Here is a 22,544-nt window from a genome sequence, read left to right as displayed (position 1 = left end):
TTCATCTTTCTGATTTTCAGCTCTTTACTATATGTAACAAAAAACTTCTGAATGAAATCTTAATGTCAACCACAAGTGCTTATTTAGCTGGAAGACATACATGGATTTATTTTTGTGTGCATGTTCTGGTTCTAAATTCTTAAGGCTGAATGATTTTTTGAACTTTGCCTATATAGTAGTCTAATAGCAGTCCAAATGACAACTTTTTTATATCAATAAATAATTTTCTAATATTTTTGTATGCTTTTTTGTCCAGTCCATTTTATCAGTATATGTACTAATTTCAGTTTTTATTTTATCAAGTGTTCATGATTTTTTTTTTTTATCATGATCACTTTAGGATGGCGATCCTTCAGTAAGGAATGCTGCATCTTTTTCCTTGAGGTCACCACAGTCAGTCTGCTCTCCATCTGGAAGTGATGGAACCCTTAAAGGTAATCTAGCAGTCATATATATCAATGTATTTTTTGCCAGCTTTAAAACACAATTTAAAGACGTATTTAGTTAGGTCTCCCAACTTCTATATTCCAATAGTACTAAAGAGTATGTCAGTAAGTTTTGGATACAAAATTATTTTGAGCCCTGATTCAGAAGAAATTTCTGAAGGTTCAAAAATTGACTAATCATACTTCAAAACAAAGCTCAAATTCATGAAGGATAGAATAATTTTAAATACTTTCCCATATGAGGACTAATTCTTTAAAGGAATGGTTTCAGTTGCTCTACATAAGAAATTATTTAAAGGCAGCATTTACAAGTATTGAACTCTTAACTAGCTCAAACGTGTTTTAACATGCAATGCTTGTCTTGATTGCAATGATCAAATTTTATGAACATGAAATTAAAAGTAGTTCGATTAACACAAAATATATAGCATAAATGAAGCCTGAAAACCTTAGCTGTGGAGAAGGAATAGGGTAAACTGTCAGTCAGCTGAGAAAATAATTCTTTATTGTTAAATATGTAATGCATACTGCTGTTTTTAATATTCTTCCTAAGAAGCAGTAACTGAGATAGATGAGATTTAATAAGGTAGGGGTTTGGGCATATTCTTGCTAATTTAAGTTTTCAGTGCTTATGTATTTACATGGCAATAGTAAAAAGATGCACTAGTATTTTCTTCTCTTTAATCCTGAAACAAAATAAAATCTTTATGGGTGGTCAGATTAGGTGGAGAGGGAGAAGAGGAGATGGGGGAGATTCCAGAGAAGGTGAGGGTATTGGGGTTGTGCAGCCTGGATAAAACAAGTCTTTGAGGGAGGATGTGGATGATGATGATGACGATGACGACAGGGACACACAGATGGGATGACTCACAATGGACAGACAGACCTTAGAGCAGTTTCCTCATACCTATGAGATTTTTAGGAAGACTTGAGTCAGGCTTTACACAGTGTTGTGGAGCAAGGATGAGAGACAATGGACTTAGACTGAAATGGGAGGTTCTGACTAGATATAAGGAAAACCTTTTTCACTGTCAGGACAGTCAAGCATTGGAAAAGCCCAGAGACTCTGTGCATTTTTCATTCTTGGATGTTTTCAAGACTTGGCTGGATAAGCCCTGTATAACATGATGTCGTGGTTTAGGAGTGATACTTCCCAATTCAGTGCCCCCACCAAGACTCTCCCAAACTATCGCTCCTCTCTCGCCCTCCCATTTTCCCCTCACCCTCCTGCTGTGGTGGGCTGGAGAGGAGAATTGGAGACACAGAAGGCAAAGATCATGGGCTGAGATAAGAACAATTTACTGGAAACACCAATGAGATAAGAAAAGGAACAGTGACAGCAACAATACTAATGACAATGGGTGCAAGAAAGGAAATGATTCACATGGAAACCCCCCTATGATAGCAGATGGCTTCCTCTGGCCCTGCCTACTCCACTGGAAGGAGCCCCTTCTCCCCAGAAGACACTCCCTTTCCCCTTGCCCCCAGCAGTGATGTGAGGTAGTACAGAATAACCTCTGGATCCTGGCCATGCCCCCTCACAGCTACTGCAAAAATTAACCCTCTCCTGCTCAGAACCAGGACACATGGTCTTGCTCACCCTGCTTTGAGCACAAGGATCAACTAAAGGCCTCCTGAGGTTCCTTCTTAACTGAATTATCCTATGATCCTGTGACTGCTAAATGATCACCGTGGTTCATCTTCTGCAGGCATATACTGTGGTAAACTGTGATAGAAGAAATGTGGCTCAAATGCAAGTGAGAAGTAATTGTATAGCATGCCAGCATCATCAGTATTTTAGGAGATTTTGTGCTAAAGGACTTGTTGTGAGACTTGCGTAAATGGCAGAGACTAAATGTGGTTGTTTTTCTTTAACTCTGTACACAAAATTGATGTTTGAGCTTATCAGTTTAACAACATTGTGAATCTAAGCTACTTCCACTCATATATATGATTACCATTGTCGCCTACAACGGAGAAATAAATGCTCCAAGCAATTTTTTTTATGTTAGGAAGCAAACATTGCTTTATTAGCAGCACTGGATGCATGGGGAATTCTCCTTGAAGCATGCATGCCCAGTAACCTAACAGACCAGGTTATATTCCTGAAACTAATATATATTCATCATATGTCTATTACATTTTCATCACATTTCCTGAATATGTGCATATATGCTTGTTATTTCCACAAACATATTTGTATATGAGTAGGGGTCTTTTGAGGGTCTTTGCTGGTCGTTTGGGAACATCCCATTCCTCAAAATTCTCTTTTATGTTCCTGGATAATTTGATGAATCTTTCCTCCTTAAGATGTGGTCAGGTCACAATGCACTTTCCTTATCATTCTTTATTCTAGCACTCTCTCTCTGTTCTCAAATCTAAGACATCTACTAGTACATATTAATCACTGATATAAGTAAACAAGGAAGCATTAGCTGGCTGGAATTATTAGCTGGAATTATTTTTCTGGTTAAAGTTGCTGCTGTTTCAATTGGTTGTCTTGGAACTCATTTTAAAGGTATACCTTTCATGAATATTTCTGAAAACAACTGATTGTACAATTCAGATATTAACATTTCAGCATTCGAGAGGCTGAAAAAGTGGAAGAGCTTTTTGATTTACCTGTATATTAGCTTTACTTTTCTCACTGATAAAGCACACAACTGAAATACTGTTACTAATGGTGCTACCATTTTGACTTCTTAAAGAAAGTAATAAATCCTGATTGAGAGAACCAGTTCTTGATGCTGCAAGAATCTTGCCAGATGTTTACTTCCTCTAATCTTGCATTTTAGAAATGTATTGAAGAGGTGTGGATAATTAGTGCTATTTAGAATATGTGATCTCTGACAGTGAGGTTTTGGCCTATATTTTGGAGTGAAAGCAATTGGTTATGCTGATAAATTTTCCAGTGACAAACAGCAAGTACCTACACTGAGCTTTTTGTTGCTACTATCATTTGTCCTTGAAAGTTTAGTTGACAAATTGCAAACTTTGATAAAGAAAGTTAGCAAAATAATTAATTGTTTGCTTGGGAAGACAAAAAGAATGGCACTAGACACCAGTCCAGAGAAAAAATGCAGGAAGGATGTTATATCTAATCTTTCTTATATAACATAGAAATGTGAGAATTACTGAAGGTATGTGTACAGACTGCATTTCTGTACTTCTGAGATGGAAGTAGCAAGGCTTTCTGGAGACTTGGAGACTCTGTACAGCTCTGAATTACTTCAAGACTGGTGTGTCATGATGGATGATTACAGTCTCTTTAGGAGGGATGGGAAGGGCAGGTAAGGTTGGGAGGGTGTGGCACTGTATGTAATGGAGGGACTGGAATGTGTGGAGCTTACAGTTGGCCATGGCATGGTTGAGATCCTCTGGGTAAGAATCAAGGGGAAAACAAATAATGAGGATGTCATTGTGAAAATTTTCTATAGACCTTCTAGCTAGGACCATGACACCAATGAATTATTCTTTGAGGAACACCTCTAAATCAACCACCCGTGTCTTTATGGGGGACTTGAACTTGCCAGTTATTAACTGGGAATATCACACAGCTGGTACAAACAGGTCCAGAAGATTGCTAAAACACCTGGATGACAACTTCATGGAACAGGTCCTAAGGGAACTGACTTGGAAAGATGCCCTCCTTGATCTGCTGCTGGTCAACACAGGATCTCATGAGCAAAGTGGTGATTGGCAGCCATCTTGGCCACAGTGACCATGAAGAGACCGAGTTTAAAATCTGTTGCCAGGAGGAAAAGTGCCAGCAAAACCTCAACTCTGGACATGAGGAGAGCAGACTTCAGGCTGCTCAGGGAACTAGTGAGTAAGGTTCCCTGGGAAAAAACTTCTGAAGGTGCTGGGGTCCATCAGTGCTGGTCACATTTTAAACATCACCTCCTAAGGGCACAGGAGCAGGAAATTGCCTAGTGTTGGAAGTCAAGCAGGCGAGGCAGATGGCCGAGCGTGGCTGAACAGTGATCTCTTGGAAATAAGGCTAAAAAGGAAGGTGTGTGCCCAGTGGAAGCAGGGTCAGGTGGTATGGGAAGAATACAGAGATGCTGCTCACCACTGGAGGGAGAAAATCTGTGTGGCCAAAGCTCAACTGGAGTTGGAGCTGCCAAAACTGTGGGGGACAATAAAAAGAATTTTTAAAATATGTTAATAGCCAAAGGCAGTGAAGAAATAACATCGGCCCATTACAGGATGAGGATGGTCACCTCACAAACAGGGACATGGATGAGACAGAGATGTTTAATGCATTCTTTGCCTCCATCTTCAGCTCCTCAGAGAGCTGCTAATGTCACCGCGAGGCCTCTCTCAATGATTTTTGAATGGTCTTGGGAATCTGGAGAGGCTTCAGCTGACTGGAAGCTGGCAAACATCCCAATTTTAAAGAAGAGCAAGAAGGATGATCCTGGAAACTACTGGCTTGTCAGGCTCACTTGAGTGCCTGGTAGAATTATGGAGAGGAAGAATAAAGTTGGGATGATGAACTTTAGGAAAGCAAACTTCTAGCTCTTCTAGGAGTCAGTCAATAGGAACCCCTGGGAAACTGCCCTCAGGGACAAGGAAGCAGAATAGAGCTGGCAGATGTTTAAGGAAGCCTTCCATAGAGCACAAGAGCCAGTGATCCCCAGGAGCAAGAAACCGGGCAAGGAAGGCAAGAGACAGGCATGTCTGAGTAGGGACCTGCTGGTCAAACTAAAGGGTAAGAAGGAAATGCACAGGCAATAGAAACAAGGATAAGGATCTTGGGAAGAGTATAGGGATGCAGTCCAGTTGTGTAGGGATGAGGTCAGGAAGGCCAAGGCAAAGCTGGAACTGAGCCTGGCAAGGGACGCAAAGAATAACAGGAAGGACTTCTACTGGTCTGTCAGCCATCAAAGGTGTTATGCCCCTGATAAACAGTTCTGGAAAACTGTTAAGAATGGACAAGGAGAAGGCTGAGGTACTCTACAATTTTTTTGCTTCAGTCTTCAATGCCAACCTCTCTTCCTATACCTGTCAAATGGATGGACAGCAGGACAGGGACTGGGGGAGCAAAGTCCCTCCCACTCTAAGATCAGGCTCATGACCACCTCAGGAGCGTAAATGTACATAAGTCCATGGGACCTGATGAGATGCATCCCAGAGTCCTGAAGGAATTGGCTGATGTAGTTGTCAAGCCACTCTCCATGATATTTGAAAAGGCATGGCAGTCAGGTGAAATCCCAGGTGACTGGAAAAAGAGGAATATTGTCCCCATCTTTAAAAAGGGTAGAAAGGAGGACCCTGGGAGCCACCGCCCTTTCAGCCTCGCCCCTGTGCCTAGGAAGATCATGAAACAGATCTTCTGGGAAGCTCTGCTAAGGCACATGGAGGACAGGGAAGTGATTTGGGACAGCCAGCACAGCTTCACCAAGGGCAAGTCCTGCCTGACCAACCCAGTGGCCTCCTCTGATGGAGTGACTCCATCAGTGGACAAGGGAAGGGCTACAGATGTCCTTTCTGTGGACTTCTGTAAAGCCTTTGATATGGAGCCCCACAACATCTCTGAATTGGAGACAAATGGATTTGATGGGTAGACTCTTCAGGGGAGAAGGAACTGGTTGGATGGTCACATCCAGAGGATTTTAGTCAACAGCTTGAGTCTCAATGGACATCAGTGACCCATGGTGTACCTCAGGGGTCTGTATTGGGACCAGTGTTATTTAATATCTTCATTAATGACACAAAGGGATCGAGGGCACCCTCAGCAAGTTTGCAGATGACACGAAGCTGAGTGGTGCAGGTGACTCGCCTGAAGGACAGGGCCATTCAGAGGGACCTGGACAAGCTTCAGAAGTGGCTCGTTGGAATCTCATGAGGTTTAACAAGACCAAGTGCTGGTGCTGCACCTTGGTCGGCCAATCCCTGGGATCAATCCAGGCTGGGGGATGAACAGATCAAGAATCACAGAATCACTAGGTTGGAAGAGACCTTTAAAATCATTGAGTCCAACCCATGCCTCAACACCTCAACTAAACCATGGCACTGAGTGCCACATCCAATCTTTTTTTAAACACATCAAGGGGTGGTGACTCCACCACCTCCCTGGGCAGACAATTCCAGTACAGTACTTCAGTCTTCCCGTAAAAAACCTTTTCCTAATATCCAACCTATATTTCCCTTGGCGCAGCTTAAGACTGTGTCCTCTCATTCTGTCAGTTGCTATCTGGAGAAAGAGACCAACCTCCACCTGACTACAACCACCTTTCAGGTAGTTGTAGAGAGTGAAGAGCAGCCCTGGAGAGAGATACTTGGGGGTGCTGGTTGGTGAGAGGCTGGACATGCCCCATCTGTGTGCGCTGGCACCCAGAAACCCCCTGTGTGCTGGGCTGCACTCAAAGAGGAGTGGTCAGCAGGTCGAGGGAAGTGATTTTGTCCTTCTATTCTGCTCTAGTGAGACACCACCTGCAGTGCTGCCTCCAGCTCTGGAGTCCCCAGCACAGGAAGGACATGGACCTGCTGAAGCAAGTCCAGAATAGGCCACCAAGATGATTAGAGAGATGGAGCACCTCTGCTATGAGGAAAGGCTGAGAGAGTTGGGGCTGTTGAATGGGACCCTGAGTAACCTGATCAAGTGGAAGGTGTCCCGAAATATTATGATGATGTAAAGACTAGATGTCCATGAGCAAGGCCAACAAAGGAAACCTGCACCAGCAGCACATGGTAGTTACCGTAAAAGGAAATGTTGAGCGATCGTAGTGGGTGACTGTTACGGGGCACTGAGGCCCCCATCTGCTGGCCTGATAGAGCTGTGAGAGGTATGCTGCTTACTGGGGGCTGATATCCATGATGTTGCTGAGAGTGCCCCAACTGGTTAAGAGTACAGTCTACTACCCACTATTCCTTTTTCAAGTTGGTACAAATGATGCTGCAAGCCAAAAAATAGGTAGAATCAAGGAAGACTATAAAGCCCTGGAAACATCTGTGCCCAAGTCATCTTCTCATCTATCTTTCTGGTCAGAGAAATGGGGATCGCCAGAAGCAGACACATAGTGCAGATCAGTCTGGCTATGTGGCTGGTGTCATCAAGAAGGTTTTGCCCTTTATGACAGTGGGTTGTGCTTTAATGGTTGCAGCCTGTTAGGGAGGGATGGGATCCACCTGTCTTAAAAGAGCAAGAGAAGTTTTGGCAGCAAGTTGGCCAATTTGGTGAGATGGGCTTTAAACCAAAGGACTCGGGGATGGGGTCCAAAGTGGCAACACACATGCCATTGCTTCCTCCTGGAGAATAGGTCATACCATTCATTGCAGGGAATGATGTTCCTTGACTGCCCCTCAAGGTAAGGATCAAAGGAAAAACCACAGCAAGGGTGGTTATGGTTATGGTGAATCCTCTTATACCCTTTCTAGGGAACCTGCATGCCTGATTGCCTCTCTGAAGTGTCTGTATACAAATACATGCAGCATGGGGAATAAACAGGAATAACTAAAAATCTATGTGCAGTTGCAGGGCCATGATCTCATTGCAATGACAGAGGCATGGTGGGACATCTCACATGACTGGAATGTTGTTGTGGATGGGTATGTACTTTTTAGAAAGGACAGGTTAGAGAAGCGAGGCGGTGGAGTTGGTCTTTATGTGAGAGAGCAGTTGGATAATATTGAGTTCTGCCAAGGGACAGATGAACGAGGTGAGAGTTTATGGGTGAGAATTAAGGGACAGGCTGATATAGGTGACATTGTTGTGGGTGTTTACTACAGGCCACCTGATCAGGAGGAGGAAGTTGATGAGGCTTTCTATGGGCAACTGGAAATAGCCTCGCAGTCACAGGCCCTGGTTCTCCTGAGGAACTTCAACCCCCCTGATATTTGTTGGAGAGTCAACATGGCCCAGCACACAGTCCAGGAAGTTCCTGCAGATCACTGCTGATAACTTTTTGATGCAAGTGGTGGAGGAGCCAACAAGGAAAGGTGTGTTGCTGGACCTTGTACTAACAAACCAGGAGGGACTGGTTGAAGACCTGAAGGTTGGGGACAGCCTTGGCTGTAGTGACCATGAGATGGTGGAACTCAGGATCCTGCATGAGGGAAGCAAAACAGCAGAACTAGAACCTCAAACTTTAGGAGAGCCAACATCAACCTCTTCAGGGACCTGCTTAGAGGAATCCCATGGGATGGGGCTCTGGAAGAGAAGGGAGTCCAAGAGAGCTGGTCAGTATTTAAGCACTACTTCCTCCAAGCTGAAGACCAATGTATCTCCATGAGCAAGAAATCGGAGAAAGGGGGCAGGAGATGTGCATGGATGAGCAGGGAGCTTCTAGCAAATCTCAAACACAAGAAAGAAATTTATGGGATATGGAAAAAGGGACAGGCCATGTAGGAAAACTATAGGAATGTTATCAGGGTACGCAGGGATGCGACAAGGAAAGCCAAGGCCCACTTGGAATTTAGTCTGGCAAAGGACATCAAGGATAAAAAGAAGAGCTTCTACAAGTATAAAAGGAGCAAAATGAAGATTAGAGAAAATGTGGGGCCTCTGCTGAATCCAATGGGTCTCCTGGTAACAGAAGATACAGAGAAGGCAGAATTACTGAATGCCTTCTTTGCCTCAGGCTTCACTGCTGAGGACAGCTCTCAGGAGTCGCAGATCTCAGAGGTAAGGGAGGAACGCCAGAGAAAGGAAACTTCCCCTGGTCATAGAGGGTTGTGTTAGATAGAGATTGGCTAAACAGACTCAACACCCATAAATCCATGAGCCCATGATGCACCTATGGGTAATGAGGGAGCTGGCAGATGTTACAGTTGTTACTCTGTGGTTCTCCATCATCTTTTAAAAAGTCGTGGAGAATGAGAGAGGTGCCTGATGATTGGAGGAAGGCCAATTTTACTCCCATCTTCAAAAAGGGCAAGAAGGAGGACCCAAGAAACTACCAGTCAGCCTCCCCCCCATCCCTGGAAAGGTGATGGAACAGGTAATTCTGGAGGTCTGCAACAAGCCTGTGGAAGAAAAGAAGATCATAATGAGTAATCAGCATGGATTCACCAAGGGGAAATCATGCTTGACCAATCCGATAGCCTTCTGTGATGGCATGGCAGGATGGGTCAATGAGGGGAGAGCAGTGGATGTCTACCTTGACTTCATCAAGGCTTTTGACACCATCTCCCATAACATCCTTGTAGGTAAGCTCAGGAACTGTGGGTTGGATGAATGGATAGTGTAATGGTTTGAGCTTGACTGGGTACCAGGTACCCATCAAGCTGTTCTGTCACTCCCCAATGGGACAGGGGCAAGGAAATAAGATGAAGAGCAACTCATAGGTTAAGATAAGGCAATTTACTAAAGCAGAAAAAGGAAAAGCGAAAGTTTGCGTGTACATAAGCAAAGGGGAAAAGTTAATCTCTACTTCCCATCAGTGAGCAATGTTCAGACATTTCCTGGGAAGCAGGGCTTCAGCATGTGTAGTGGTTACTCTGGAAGGCAAACACTGTAGAATAAAGAATGCCCTCCCGTTCCTTTTCCCTCCCTTAGCCTTTATATCTGAGCTGACGTCACATGGTATGGAATATCTCTTTGGTTAATTTGGGTCAGCTGGCCTGGTCGTGTCCCCTCCCAGGATCTTGCCCACTCCCAGCCCCTTGATGGGGGAGAATGTTAGAGAGACAGCATTGATGCAGTGCCAGTGCTGCTCAGCAGCAGCCAAAACACTGGTGTGTTCTCAACACTTTTTCAGCTTCCTATGCAAAGTGCAGCACTGTGAGGGCTGCTAAGAGAAAATGAACTCTATCTCAGTCAGACCCAATACAGACAGTGAGGTGGATCAAGAACTGGCTGACTGGCAGAGCTCAGAGGGTCGTGATCAGCGGAGTAGAATCCAGTTGGAGGCCTGTAGTCAATGGCATTCCCCAGGGATCAGTACTGGGTCCAATCTTATCCAACTTGTTTATCAGCGACCTGGGCAATGGGATAGAATGCACCCTCAGCAATTTTGCTGTTGATACAAAACTGGGGGGAGTGGCTGATACACCTGTAGGCTGTGCTGCTATTCAGTGGGACCTTGATAGGCTGGAGAATTAAGCAGAGAGAAGCCTAATGAGGTTCAACAAGGGCAAGTGTAGGGTCCTGCACCTGGGGAGGAATAACCCCAAGTACCAGCACAGGTTGGGGGCAGATCTACCAGAGAGCAGCTCTGCAGAGAAGGACCTGGGAGTCTTGGTGGATGACAAGTTGAATATGAGCTGGTAGTGTAACCTGGGTCCAGGAGGGCCAATGGGGTGCATTGGGAAGAGTGCGGCTACCAGGTCTGGGAGGTGATCCTTCCCTGCTACTTGGCCCTAGTTAGGCCACATCTGGAGTGCTTGTGTCCAGTTCTGGGCTCCTCAGTACAAGAAAATCAAGGAGCTCCTGGAGAGGGTCCAATGGAGGGTTACAAAGATGGTGAGGGATCTGGAGCATCTCTTATGAGGAGACTTCAGGAGCTGGGCCTGGTTAGTCTGGAGAAGAGAGGGGATCTCATTATTGCATATAAATATCTCAAAGGTGGGCATCAAGAGGATGGTGCCAGACTCTCTTCAGTAGTGCCCGGTGACAGGATGGGGAGAAATGGCCATAAACTAAAACATAAGAAGTTCCACCTCAACATGCAGAAGAACTTTCCATTGAGAGTGGCAGAGCACTGGAACAGGCTGCCCAGGGAGGTTGTAGAGTCTCCCTCTCTGGAGACATTCCAAACCCACCTGGATGCATTCCTGTGTCACCTGCCCCAGGTGACCCTGCCTTTGCAGGGGGGGTGGGACTGGATGATCTCCAGAGGTCCTTCCTAGCCCTAATGATGCTGTGATTCTGTGAAAGGCCCTGGGGGCAAGATCGATGAGGAGTAGCTGAGGTCACTTGGTTTGTTCAGTTGGAGAAGAGGAGACTGAGGGGAGATCTCATTGCAGTCTACAGCTTCCTTCTGAGAAGAAGAGGAGGGGCAGCTCTGATCTCTTCTCTTTGGGGACCAGTGACAGGACCTGAGGGAATGACTGACTGTGTCAGGAGGGTTAGGCTGGATATTAGGAAAAGATTCTTCATATGGAGGGTGGTTGGGCACCGGACCAGGCTCCCCAGGGCAGTGGACACAGCCCCAGGGCTGCCAGAGCTCAAGGAATGTTTAGACAATGCTCGCAGGCACAGGGTGGGATTGTTGGGGTGTCATGTGCAGGGCCAGGAGTTGGACTCAACGATCCTTGCAGGTCTCTTCCAGCTCAGGACATTTTATGAATGAGACCTGTCTGATTAACAGAATCTGAATGAGGGAGAAGTTTTGTTTGCAACTCAGGCAATTATTTGAGAGATGACAGAAGGTATATTTTTTTCTTTTGGTTGGTTATTTACTTACTCAATGGAGTAAAATTTCCCTGCTACAGAAGTTTTATCCAAAAGTTCTTGGCTGGACTTTATCCTATCTTTGTTATGTAATTGTTATATTTTTAGCTATGCATACACAATAGTTGCTCTGTTTTATTGCTGTCATCTTTCAGAGAAAAATTTAGTTCTATCAATTCCTCTATGAGAAGTTAACATGAAGTATTTTACTTCTGTTGAGCTCATAAAATATTCTGTGGTCTCCATTACCCTAAATCGATTACTTATCAAAATCCTTTATTCATTTGCTCTACTTTCCCAATACTCTGGAATACTGGAATTTTGTTTTTAACCTAAGACAACTTCTAAAGATCTATATAGAGAAAAGTCTTTCACAATATTTTTAGTCTATTGCTTTCCAAACAGAAGAATTCATATATTTACCATCCTGTTTCCATATAGTTCTTCTAGGAAAACATCTGTAAGAAATAGTAACAACCCTTATGAAACGAAATGATTTTGTACTCTTTTCCAGAAATAAGTTGTATTTCTTCCAGAAATTATTAATGGATACTTGATTATTTTCTGAATAATTTGGAAAGATTGCTTTTATTTTCTTAGGTATTTATAAGACCTCTCCATGGAGATTTCTCTACACTTGGTCCTTGCATGTATAGTTTTTGTTTTCTCCTGGTAGCTTCAGTCGGTCTCGACTGCCTTGGTTGTTCCTGGATAGGGGGTACACTTAAGTACCTCCTGCCCAAAGTAACCCAGGCGAAGCTCCCAGGCACAGGAAATAATTAGCAAGCTCAGTTATCAGTGATATTCAGCTCTTACCAGTGTTTAGCTCTTTGCAGTGATTCTCAGCTCATAAGCTTGCTAAACTCCTTGGCAGACGCAGGGAGAGAGGAGAAGCGCTGTATGAAGTTCACAGATGAATCTTTATTGGCATCATCTGTGAAGGGTTTCAGGGACAGCTCTTCTACTGAGCTGGGCAAAAGTGGGGTTTTTATAGGGTACCAAGGTTTTGAGAAATGGTCCAATGGTATGAGTCGGGGTAGAAAGTGACCTATTGTCTAACAGGGAGATAAGAGAGGGTCCGAGCGCGGGAGAAGGGTTATTTGGCCTAGTCACCATGACTAGGCATTTCTTTGTCTTTAGGCAACTGACCGCCAGAGAGGCCTACTAGGCCTCATGGCTGCAACATATAGTGGTTGGCAAGAAGAATTAGTAATCTTCTCAAATCTCTAGTACAGACTTCAGTGCTCTCAGAGGTACTTGTTAAGAAAAATTATCATATCACTCTCTGTCATTCAGAACAAAGGTGGAAGAAATTTATTCAAAGATATTTTCTGACAGGGCCAAAATAAGCATTCATTCTTGTTTCTTTCTTCAAGTCTTAACGTTTTTATGCAAGGATGCTTCTGAATGCAGCAGTTTTAAGCTGGAACAGCCAAAGCTGAGGTTTTTCAGGAGGCGTTTGAAACTCTGGAGAAAGAGGTGGGACCCTTCCCTGAAAAATATTGAAAGAGTGTGTGAAAAGTAAATATAATCTGTCCTGAAAAACCTCACAAATATATGTTGTTCTTTGTCTCATATGCTATCCCTTTAAGTTTGAATTTTAAGTTATGCTCTTTGAAAATGAATGTCAATATAGTCTGTTAATCAAAATAAGTAATAATTTCTTTATATCTAGTACAAAAGTTGGGAAGATTTCCAGAGAAATATTCTGTGATTTTAGAAAATACAGCAGTAAAGGGCTTGGGGGTTTCCCATCTTCTTAACTTCATGTTGGATGAGATGTACCAGTATCACTCTGAATAACTTCCATCTCATTTTTTTTGGAAAAATATCAGTAATGGGGTTTCCTTACTCTTGCCATGCAACCTGTTTGGATTCTTAGTGCTACAAAGGTTTTCCTCTAATGCTTAGCCTGAATCATTTTTGTTGCAGTTAGGCATGACACTTGTTGACTTCTTTCCAATGGGCAAGGACAAACATTTCACATAGTTTTTATTCTTTTATTTTTAGCAATCATTTACATATCAAATAATGTTTTTGTGTCTTGCACCTATCTAATCCTCTACAGACTGAATAGCACCATTTCTTTTTATCATCTTTGTATAAGTAATAATTTCTCAGCTTTTTTTTTTTTTATTTTTTTAATCTGAATTCTAATTGATCTTCATTTGTCTTGATATTGTACCACCCTAAGTCAGATACAACTCTAAAGACTTAGAAGGATGAGTAGTCAGAAAAGAACTGTAGATGACATTGTATACTACTGTCATATGAGTATAGCTGCTCCTTTGGTGATAATTTAGATTTGTGTTGCAAGCTGTTATAAACATATTGCTGTCTTTCTGTAGAGCTTACCTCTCTTTTCATGTTGTTACAATTGCTCTTTCTCAGATAAATAAAAAATTTGTGCTGCTTCTTACAGAATTTCTTTTGTTAAAAAAGATTATTCCACTTAGGCAAGAAAAGTGTAAATTTTGATTCTGTTTTTAAAAGCAGTTGTGGGCCTCAAACACTCAACTCCAAAAGCTCATAATGATCTTTAGATTAATAAAATAATTATGTTACATGAAACGTTGTTAATGACAAATACTTTATGGTACTATTCTTAAGGAAGTGCTCTGAAAAGCTGCTTTTGCTCACCTCTATTCTGTACATCCATTTTTACCAAGAACAACTGATATTCTGAACAGTCTTACAATAGGGTATCTTGCAGTCTTGCAATATTTTTGTCTAGACCATACTTCTATACCTTGTTAGTGAAATTGTTATGAGAAGCTATATAGAAAATCATTAAAAAGTTGAGACATGACTCTCAGTTCTTAATCCACAAGACATTGCTTTATGAAATAAAATTGTTTTGATTTGGTGGTACTTTTTCTTAACAAATTCACTTTGGAATGCTGCCTCTTTATTATCTCAATCCTTACAGAGAAATTGTTTTTCTAGTATGTACTTAAATCATACAGACAATATGTAATACTATGGGCAACCCTTTACCATCCTTTTGAAGGAACTGTATTTCACTTTTTGAATCTGCTGTGGAGTCACAAATTCTGAATGTTATTATTATCAATTCTGAGACTGATTTAGCCAGGGTTCCAGGGTGAGTTTGTCTGATCTCATTTTCATGAAAACACTCATTTTATGTGAAGGTGGTAAATAGGATTGTATTAAATTTAAAAAAAACAAAACATGTACACATTGTAGCTTGAAGTCTCATAAAATATCTAGCAGTAGTGTGTGTATGTTTCTTAGGAGCTGTCATCACCTCAATTTTATCCACCACACCAACCATACGTGAGTGCAATATGGATATTTTATTCTTTTCTTTTTCCAGCTTCTGACTCCAAAAACATATTCCATAGAATCACAGAATGGTTTGGGTTGGAAGGGACCTTAAACATCATCTAGTTCTAACCCCCTGCCATGGACAGGGATACCTTCCACTAGACCAAGTTGTTCCAAGCCCCATCCAACCTGGCCTTGAACAGTTCCAGGAATGGGTCAGCCACAGCTTCTCTGGCCAACTTGTCCCAGGGCCTCACCACACTCACAGGGAAGACTTCCTTCCTAACATCTAATCTAGACCTACCCTCTTTCAGCTTAAAGCCATTACTCCTTTTCCTATTGCTATACTCCCCGATAAAGAGTTCCTCTCTGGCTTTGTTGCAGGCTCCCTTCAGATATTGGAAGGCTGCTCTAAGGTCTCCCTGGAGCTTTCTCTTCTCCAGACTGAAGAGTCCTAATCCTCTCAGCCTTTCCTCATAGCAGAGGTGCTCCATCTCTCTAATCATCTTGGTGGCCTATTCTGGACTTGCTTCAGCAGGTCCATGTCCTTCCTATGCTAGGTACTCCAGAGCTGGAGGCAGCACTGCAGGTGGTGTCTCACTAGAGCAGAGTAGAGGGACAGAATCACTTCCCTCTCCTACTGGCCACTCCTCTTTGGGTGCAGCCCAGGACAGGGTTGATTTTCTGGGCTACAAGTGCACATTACCAGCTCATGTTGAGCTTCTTGTCAACCAACACTCCCAAGTATCTCTCCCCAGGGACGCTCTCAACCCATTCTCTGCTCAACCTGTATTTGTGATTGGGATTGCCCAGACCCAGGTGCTGGACCTTGCACTTAGCCTTGTTGACCATCATAAGGTTCCCACAAGCCTACCTCTAGCCTCTTTGGTCCCTCTGGATGGCATTCCTTTCCCTCCAGTGTGTCAACTGCACCACAGCTCCATGTTATCAGTGAACTTTCTGAAGGTGGCCTTGATCCCACTGTCCATGTCACCAGAAAAGATGTTAAACAGTGCTGGTCCCAATACCGACCCCTGAGGTAGGTCACTTGTCACTGGTCTCCACTAAGACATTGATCCATTGACCACAACTCTGAATGTGACCATCCAGCCAGTTCTTTATGCACTGGGTGGTCCATCTGTCAAATCTGTCTCTGCAGTTTAGAGACAAGGATGTTGTATGGGACAGTGTCAAATGCTTTGCAGAATTCCAGGTCGATGGCATCAGTCACCCTTCCCTCATCCACCACTGCTGTAGCCCTGTCATAGAAGGTCACCAAATTCGTCAGGCATGATTTGCCCTTAGGGAAGCCATGTTGGCTGTCACCAGTCACCTCCTTGTTTTCCATGTGCCTTAGCACAGTTTCCAGGAGGATCTGCTCCATGATCTTGCCAAACACTGAGGTGAGACTGACTGGCCGGTAGTTCCCTGGGTCTTCTGCTTTTCCATTTTAAAAATGGTGGTTATGTGTCGGAGTCTAGAACATCCCTCTGGCCACCCTGGAGGGTTTGGAGACTGGATAGGGGGGTCTGGGATCTGTACAAGGGGGTCAACCAGCCTCACACAGAGCCCAGGAGGACACTGCCTCTGATCCCTGGCCTGGGAGTGAATGCCCACATTGTATGAAGAATCACAAGCTGAGAGAATTCAAAATAAGTAGTAGTTAGTTTATCACAGAGTGTAAATGTAGAATCTAGGATTTTTTGTATATGGGTTTGAAGAGGCAAGATGGAGGAATTGGGGAGTGGTCCTGTCCTCCTTGTTCTTGTTCTCATCCCCCATTTTCTGCTGAGTTGTATCACACAGGTTGGTTTAGAGTAGAAATGATATGTTAACATAGGTAGTAAGTATTGGTAAAATTCTGTAAATAAAAAGTACGTTGTGGATGGTGGTTGGGTCAGAGAAATGGTACAAAAGGTCTGGGACCTTCTGATCCACCCCAGTCCGCCGCATGTCCTGCTCTGCTGGAGATGCCTTGCAGAGCTGAGAAAGAACTAAGATAATGTACCCTGCCAGGGAGGCCTGGCAGAGCTGAGAAAAAACTGAGAGATAATGAAGAATAAACAACCTTGGAGACATGCACTGGCGGACTCAGCTTGTCGTCTCTGGCTCCGGCGTGGAACCCTTGGGGCTAGAGAAGACGAAAAACCTTATTACCTTGGGGAACAGCAACCCCGAGGAGACTCCCAGGGAACAGCAACCTTGGGAGAAAACCTTATTACCTCGGGGAACAGCAACCCCAGGGAGAATCTCAGGGAACAGCACCCCTTAGATTTATGTTTCCCCTTTTCCTGGCAGTGGGAGCTTCATTGGACTGAGATGACTTCTCAAATAGGATGGATAGTGACTTAGCCACTTTCTTTGCCAGTTCCGTCAGGACCCTTGGATGTATCTCATCAGGTCTGATGGACTTGTGCATCTTGAGGTTCCTTAGGTGGTCTTGAACCTGATCTTCTCCTACAGTGGGGTGGTTCTTCATTCTCCCAGTCCCTGACCTTTTGCAACTCAGGCAATGCGGCTGGAGTACTTGCTGGTGAAAACTGAGGCAAAAAAGTCATTGAGTACCTCAGCCTTTTACATATTCTGGGTAAGCAGGTGTCCTGTTTCCTTCTGGAAAGGGCCCATATTTCTGTAGTCTTCGTTTTATCACCAATGTACCTTTAGAAGCTTTTCTTGTTGCCCTTGATGTCCCTGGCCAGGTTTAATTCTCTCAGGGCTTTGGCTCTTCTAACCTGATCCCTGGATGCTCAGACAATCTCTCTGTCTTCCTCCCAGGCTACTTGTCCCTGTTTCAACCCTATGTCAGCTTCCTTTTTGTGTTTGAGTTTGTCCAGGAGCCCCTTGTTCATCCATGCAGGTGTCTCCTGGCATTTTTGCCCGATTTCTTCTTCATAGCTGTGCATCACTGCAGAGCTTAGAAGAGGTGATCCTTGAATAACAACCAGCTTTCTTGGGCCCCTCTTCCCTCTGGGGCTCTGTCCCATGGACCTCTACCAAGGAGATCCCTGAAGAGGCCAAAGTCTGCTTTCCTGAAATCTAGGGCAGTGAGCTTGTTGTGTGCCCTCCTTCCTGCTCTAAGGATCTTGAACCCTACCATTGAGCTTCACATGCCCCACCAGCCCCTCCTTGTTGTCGAGAACAAGGTCCAGCATAGCACCTCTCCTTGTTGGCTCCCCTGTCACTTGGTGGAGGAAATTGTCATCAACACATTCCTGGAACCTCCTGGATTGCCTGTGCCCTGCTGTGTTGTCCCTCCAGCAGATGTTGGGGTGATTGAAGTCTCCCATGATCACCAGTGCTTCTGAATATGAGACTGCTCCTGTCTGTCTGTAGAGGGCCTCATTGGCTCAGTCCTTCTGGTCAGGTGGCCTGTAGCAGACCCCCACTATAAAATCACCTGTCCCTGTCCTCCCTTTAATCCTGACCCATAAGCTCTCGGTCAGCTCCTCATCCATCTTCAGGCAGAGCTCCATGCATTCTAGGTGGTCATTGACATAGAGGGCAACACTGCCTCCGTGTCTTCCCTGTCCATTCTTCCTGACACAGGCTAAAGAGCCTGTATCCTTCCATTCCAGCACTCCAGTCATAGGAGTCATCCCACCATGTTTTCATGATGCCAGTAAGATAGTAGATACGTGCACATCTCTCATTTCTCCTGTTTATTCCCCATGCTGCGTGTGTTTGCATAGAGACGTTTAAGTTGGGCCCCTGATGAAGCTGGCTTACTGGCTGGAGTGCCTGGAATTCCTTGGTGTTGTCCTTCAGCTGCTCTCCTGCTGACCTGAGATCCATCTCCAGGCTCTAGGCATCTCTTGCTGGCATTGAACTGGTATGAGTGGGATGGCATGTTGTCCCACACCTTACCACTGTTAAACCTGATGATTTCCCCTTCCCCCATCACATCTAGTTTAAAGTCTTATCAATAAGCCCTGCTAGCTCCTGGCTGACAATGCTTTTCCCCCTTTCAGAGGTGAATCCTACCTTATGCCAGCAAGACCAGTGCCGTGTAGGCCACTCTACTGTCAAAGAAACAAAAATTTTGGTGGTGACACCAGCCATGGAGCCATGTATTAATAGACAGGGTCTGTCTGTTTCTTCCAGTGTCTCTGCAACTGGAAGGATATAGGAGAAAATTACCCATGTTCCACAATCCCTCACCAACCATCCCAGGGCCCTAAAGTCTCTTTTGATCACCCTCGGACTATGTGTTGCTACTTTATTGCCACCCACATGAAGGACCAGTAATGGGTAGTAATCTATGGGCCAAACCAGGCTAGGAACTTTCCTGGTGACATGCTTCAACATCCAGAGCCTCACACCTGTTTTCCAGAGGCACCTGGGAGGGTTAGGTGGGCAGGAAGGGCTTTCACTTGTTTCCCCAAGGAAGGACTTTCCTCGGTTAGCCCCTTTCTTTTGATCTACTGCTTTCAGCCTGGCAAGGGGAGGATACAGGACCCTTTGATCTGGTTTATTTTCTGGTGGCTGCTCCTGTCTCAGGGAGGCCAGAGCATGTTTCCACCAGTCAAATGCCTCCTCAGAGTCTCTGATACTTCTTAATCTTTCTACCTCCTCTCTCACTTCCACCACCAGGTTGAACAGATCACCCACCTTGTCACACCTCACACAGCTGTTGTCTCTACTGCTGTCCAATGACAGTGCCAAGCTCTGGCTCTCCGTGGAGCTTGAGACCTGGACAGCTGCATGTTTTTCTCTATGTTGCGACATAATTTCTGGCGACTGCAGAGGGCATGAGTCCTCACTGAGTGGTTACCGTACCCAGGCTCCTTGTGTGAGGGCATTTGACCACCACTTGAGCTCTGGAGCCAGTAGGGGGACTGAGCCCTTCCTGCTGTACCCCACCCTGTTTGCCCACCCTGTTCAAAGCGCTCCCTGGAGACGTTTGAATATGTCAAAGTTGTGGCTCCTGCTGTTGCCACTTACCATGCCTTGACTTCCTCAAGTCTACCCAAAGATAAAAAGAACCACCTTATCTGTTGATGCAGTGTTATTTTTCAGCATTAGAAATACCAAGTGAATACAATTAATAACAATCTTGTCAAATTCACTTAAATGTTTTTGACAAGGGAGAATCAAATGTCTCCTTTATTTAAAGTGCAGCTGTGAAATTTGTGATGGTTTTTGTGTTTACTCTTTTTTCTTTCTGTGAGATAGACCTTTGGGAGGAAAAAGGCAAAACAGGCCCAACCTAAAGGTTACAAAGATAGATTTATTAACACACACTAAAGGAAGAAAAAAGAAAAAAAAATAAATAAAAAAAAGAAGAAAATTTGAACCTTTCAAAGCCCTTCTTTTTTTCTTCACAAACTGTTTAGTTTCTCACAATTAACATAGAGAGACAAAACTTATGATTTTCAGTCAGTTTCACCATTTAAACATAATCTTCTATCACTGGGAGAGGAGTCTCTCTTGATGTCTCCATCAAATTTCCCCACTATTTTCTTGTGGGTTTTAACTGCCACAAAAAACAGCTGCCCGGTAAAAAAAACCTGCTTCTGTGACCCCTCTCATTAGCAGTTTCCCAGGCTGCTTATGGGTCATGAGTCTAGACTTTTGCATATTAGGGTGTCACCTTTTAAAGATGCACAATTCAAAGGAACAAAGGATTCTTCTCAGGGAACAGAGATATCTTCTCACCTCTTCACCAGCACAATGGATTTATCTCTATCTCTGTTCAAGCATCTCATAAGATCAATATCACTTAGTCCATCACACACACCGTTGTTCAAAATTTACACACAAATTTGCACATCTCCCTAAATGCATATCTTCCCATGATTTGAAGGGATATGTTAGTCCAGTTTCCGTAATTTACATCCAGAGAAGTCCAGTCTGAAATGTCCATTTCCTCAGTCCCTCCTTCTAATAATCTTTATCAGTTCTTTAGCTGACTTCATATCATGCTGTCTCTCTAGTGTCAAATCACTCTATCCTTCCTCTCTCTCTCTCAGGGAAAGGATTGGAGTTCTGAAAGCTTCATCTTGCTAAGAAAGGGTTAAATCTGCCCAGGCCTGCGATGGTCAATGTGATCAGCAGCTCAGCTGGCTCCAGGCCTCCGGCGGCCTCCCCCCCCGCCGGCCCAAGGGGAACGGCCCGGCTGGATGTTACCTGTTCGAGTGGCCGGAAGGAAAGGGCCGACTTGCCCTCACCCAGAATTTTATATGGGTATTCCTCAAAGTTGCATCTAGCCTCCTCAATGGTCTATGTCAGTATTTAAAAATGAACTCTGATAGGTGCCTGTCTCAAAACATTCCAAGGTCCTTACAGGGAACTATTTCCACTTTAACTAAAAACCAAACTGTGTCAACCTATAACAGAAAACCAGTAAATGTTCCATTGTTGCAACTTCTTAAGTATTTATTTAGGAGATAAATCAAGAGTAAGACATCAGTAAGATATCTGAAAAGTTTTGAATTGCCTCTAATATTTGTAGAAACAAAAATGCAGCCTCTATTCTCGGTGAGTGGTAGTCATTGCCCTAAAAAAATATTAATAGCAAACAGTTTCTGCTGTACAGTATACTGAGATGATGTAAATTATTGTCTAAAGAGACTAATTAGAAGTGTGTATGCATGTGGAGGGGACATCACAAGAATAGGAATCTCTGGTTGAAGGCAAGTGAGAGATCTTCATAGGGTGTAGCCAGGTCTTCAGTACTAGTGATTGAGTATGAGATCTAATCTGAAGAGGGGAAATTGAGTAGTGAAAAGATCTTGGAAATCAGAATGAGTCAAAACAGGGCTCCCCAAAATTGTGGATTTAATTGGCATAATATGGAGTTGTTGCTGATGGTCAAGAAAAAGGGTAAGATAAACCCATTTCATACCCTGCTCTCTACATACAGAAGTTATAGGACTTTCATAGAACATACTAGGGAGAGAAAATAAGCATAGTAGTCTATGTAAGGAAGTCATCAGTAAAGGCACACCTTTTGTATGAATTGAAGCTTTGCTAGAAGTATCCATCCCCCTTTTTATTTACAGGTCAGTACATTGCTTAATGATTCTTAATATTTCTTAGACTATATGATAGAAATTTGAGCTTCAGAATAAAGCTACTTTCTTGATTAGTGGTATATCTTGAATAAAGCACATAGGGACTTGTATTTAAATTAGTTTTTGAGTGTTGTTAGAAGCATTGACCTATGATGACCTAAAACAGAATGACTAATAATAATCTCAGTCACTACTTTCTGAAGATCAGTATTCCTCAGTGGATGAATGGGATTGGATAAATGTTTGCTTTGTTTAACAAGAGGAGGCTGGCCCTATTGGTCCAGGCAATAGGCTTTTTTTTCCCCATACCAGTACTCCTTTTCAAGCCAAAAAATATAGCTCAGTTATAACCGAGACATGTTTAAAAACTTCTCTGTTTTTCAAAGCTTTTTCTGGGCTAACAGTTATGGAGAGTTGCTTTAATTTGAGGAACAAAAAATGCCATGTGATTAATTGAAG

General features: G+C 43.7%; 1 protein-coding gene across 5 annotated transcripts in view; it reads left to right on the top strand.

Moving 5' to 3' along the window:
- Window positions 1-22,544, top strand: part of LOC134565270 (nipped-B-like protein) — a 176,912-nt gene that overhangs the window by 60,055 nt on the left and 94,313 nt on the right. For all 5 annotated transcript variants that reach the window (XM_063424781.1, XM_063424779.1, XM_063424783.1 and 2 more), the window contains one exon: window positions 341-434. In XM_063424781.1, coding sequence (XP_063280851.1) covers window positions 341-434 — 94 coding nt within the window. The remainder of the gene's footprint in view (window positions 1-340; window positions 435-22,544) is intronic.

This window comes from Prinia subflava, assembly GCF_021018805.1.
Source record: "Prinia subflava isolate CZ2003 ecotype Zambia chromosome W unlocalized genomic scaffold, Cam_Psub_1.2 scaffold_50_NEW, whole genome shotgun sequence".
NCBI classification, from domain to species: Eukaryota; Metazoa; Chordata; class Aves; order Passeriformes; family Cisticolidae; genus Prinia; species Prinia subflava.
This window is presented reverse-complemented; position numbering and strand designations above follow the sequence as displayed.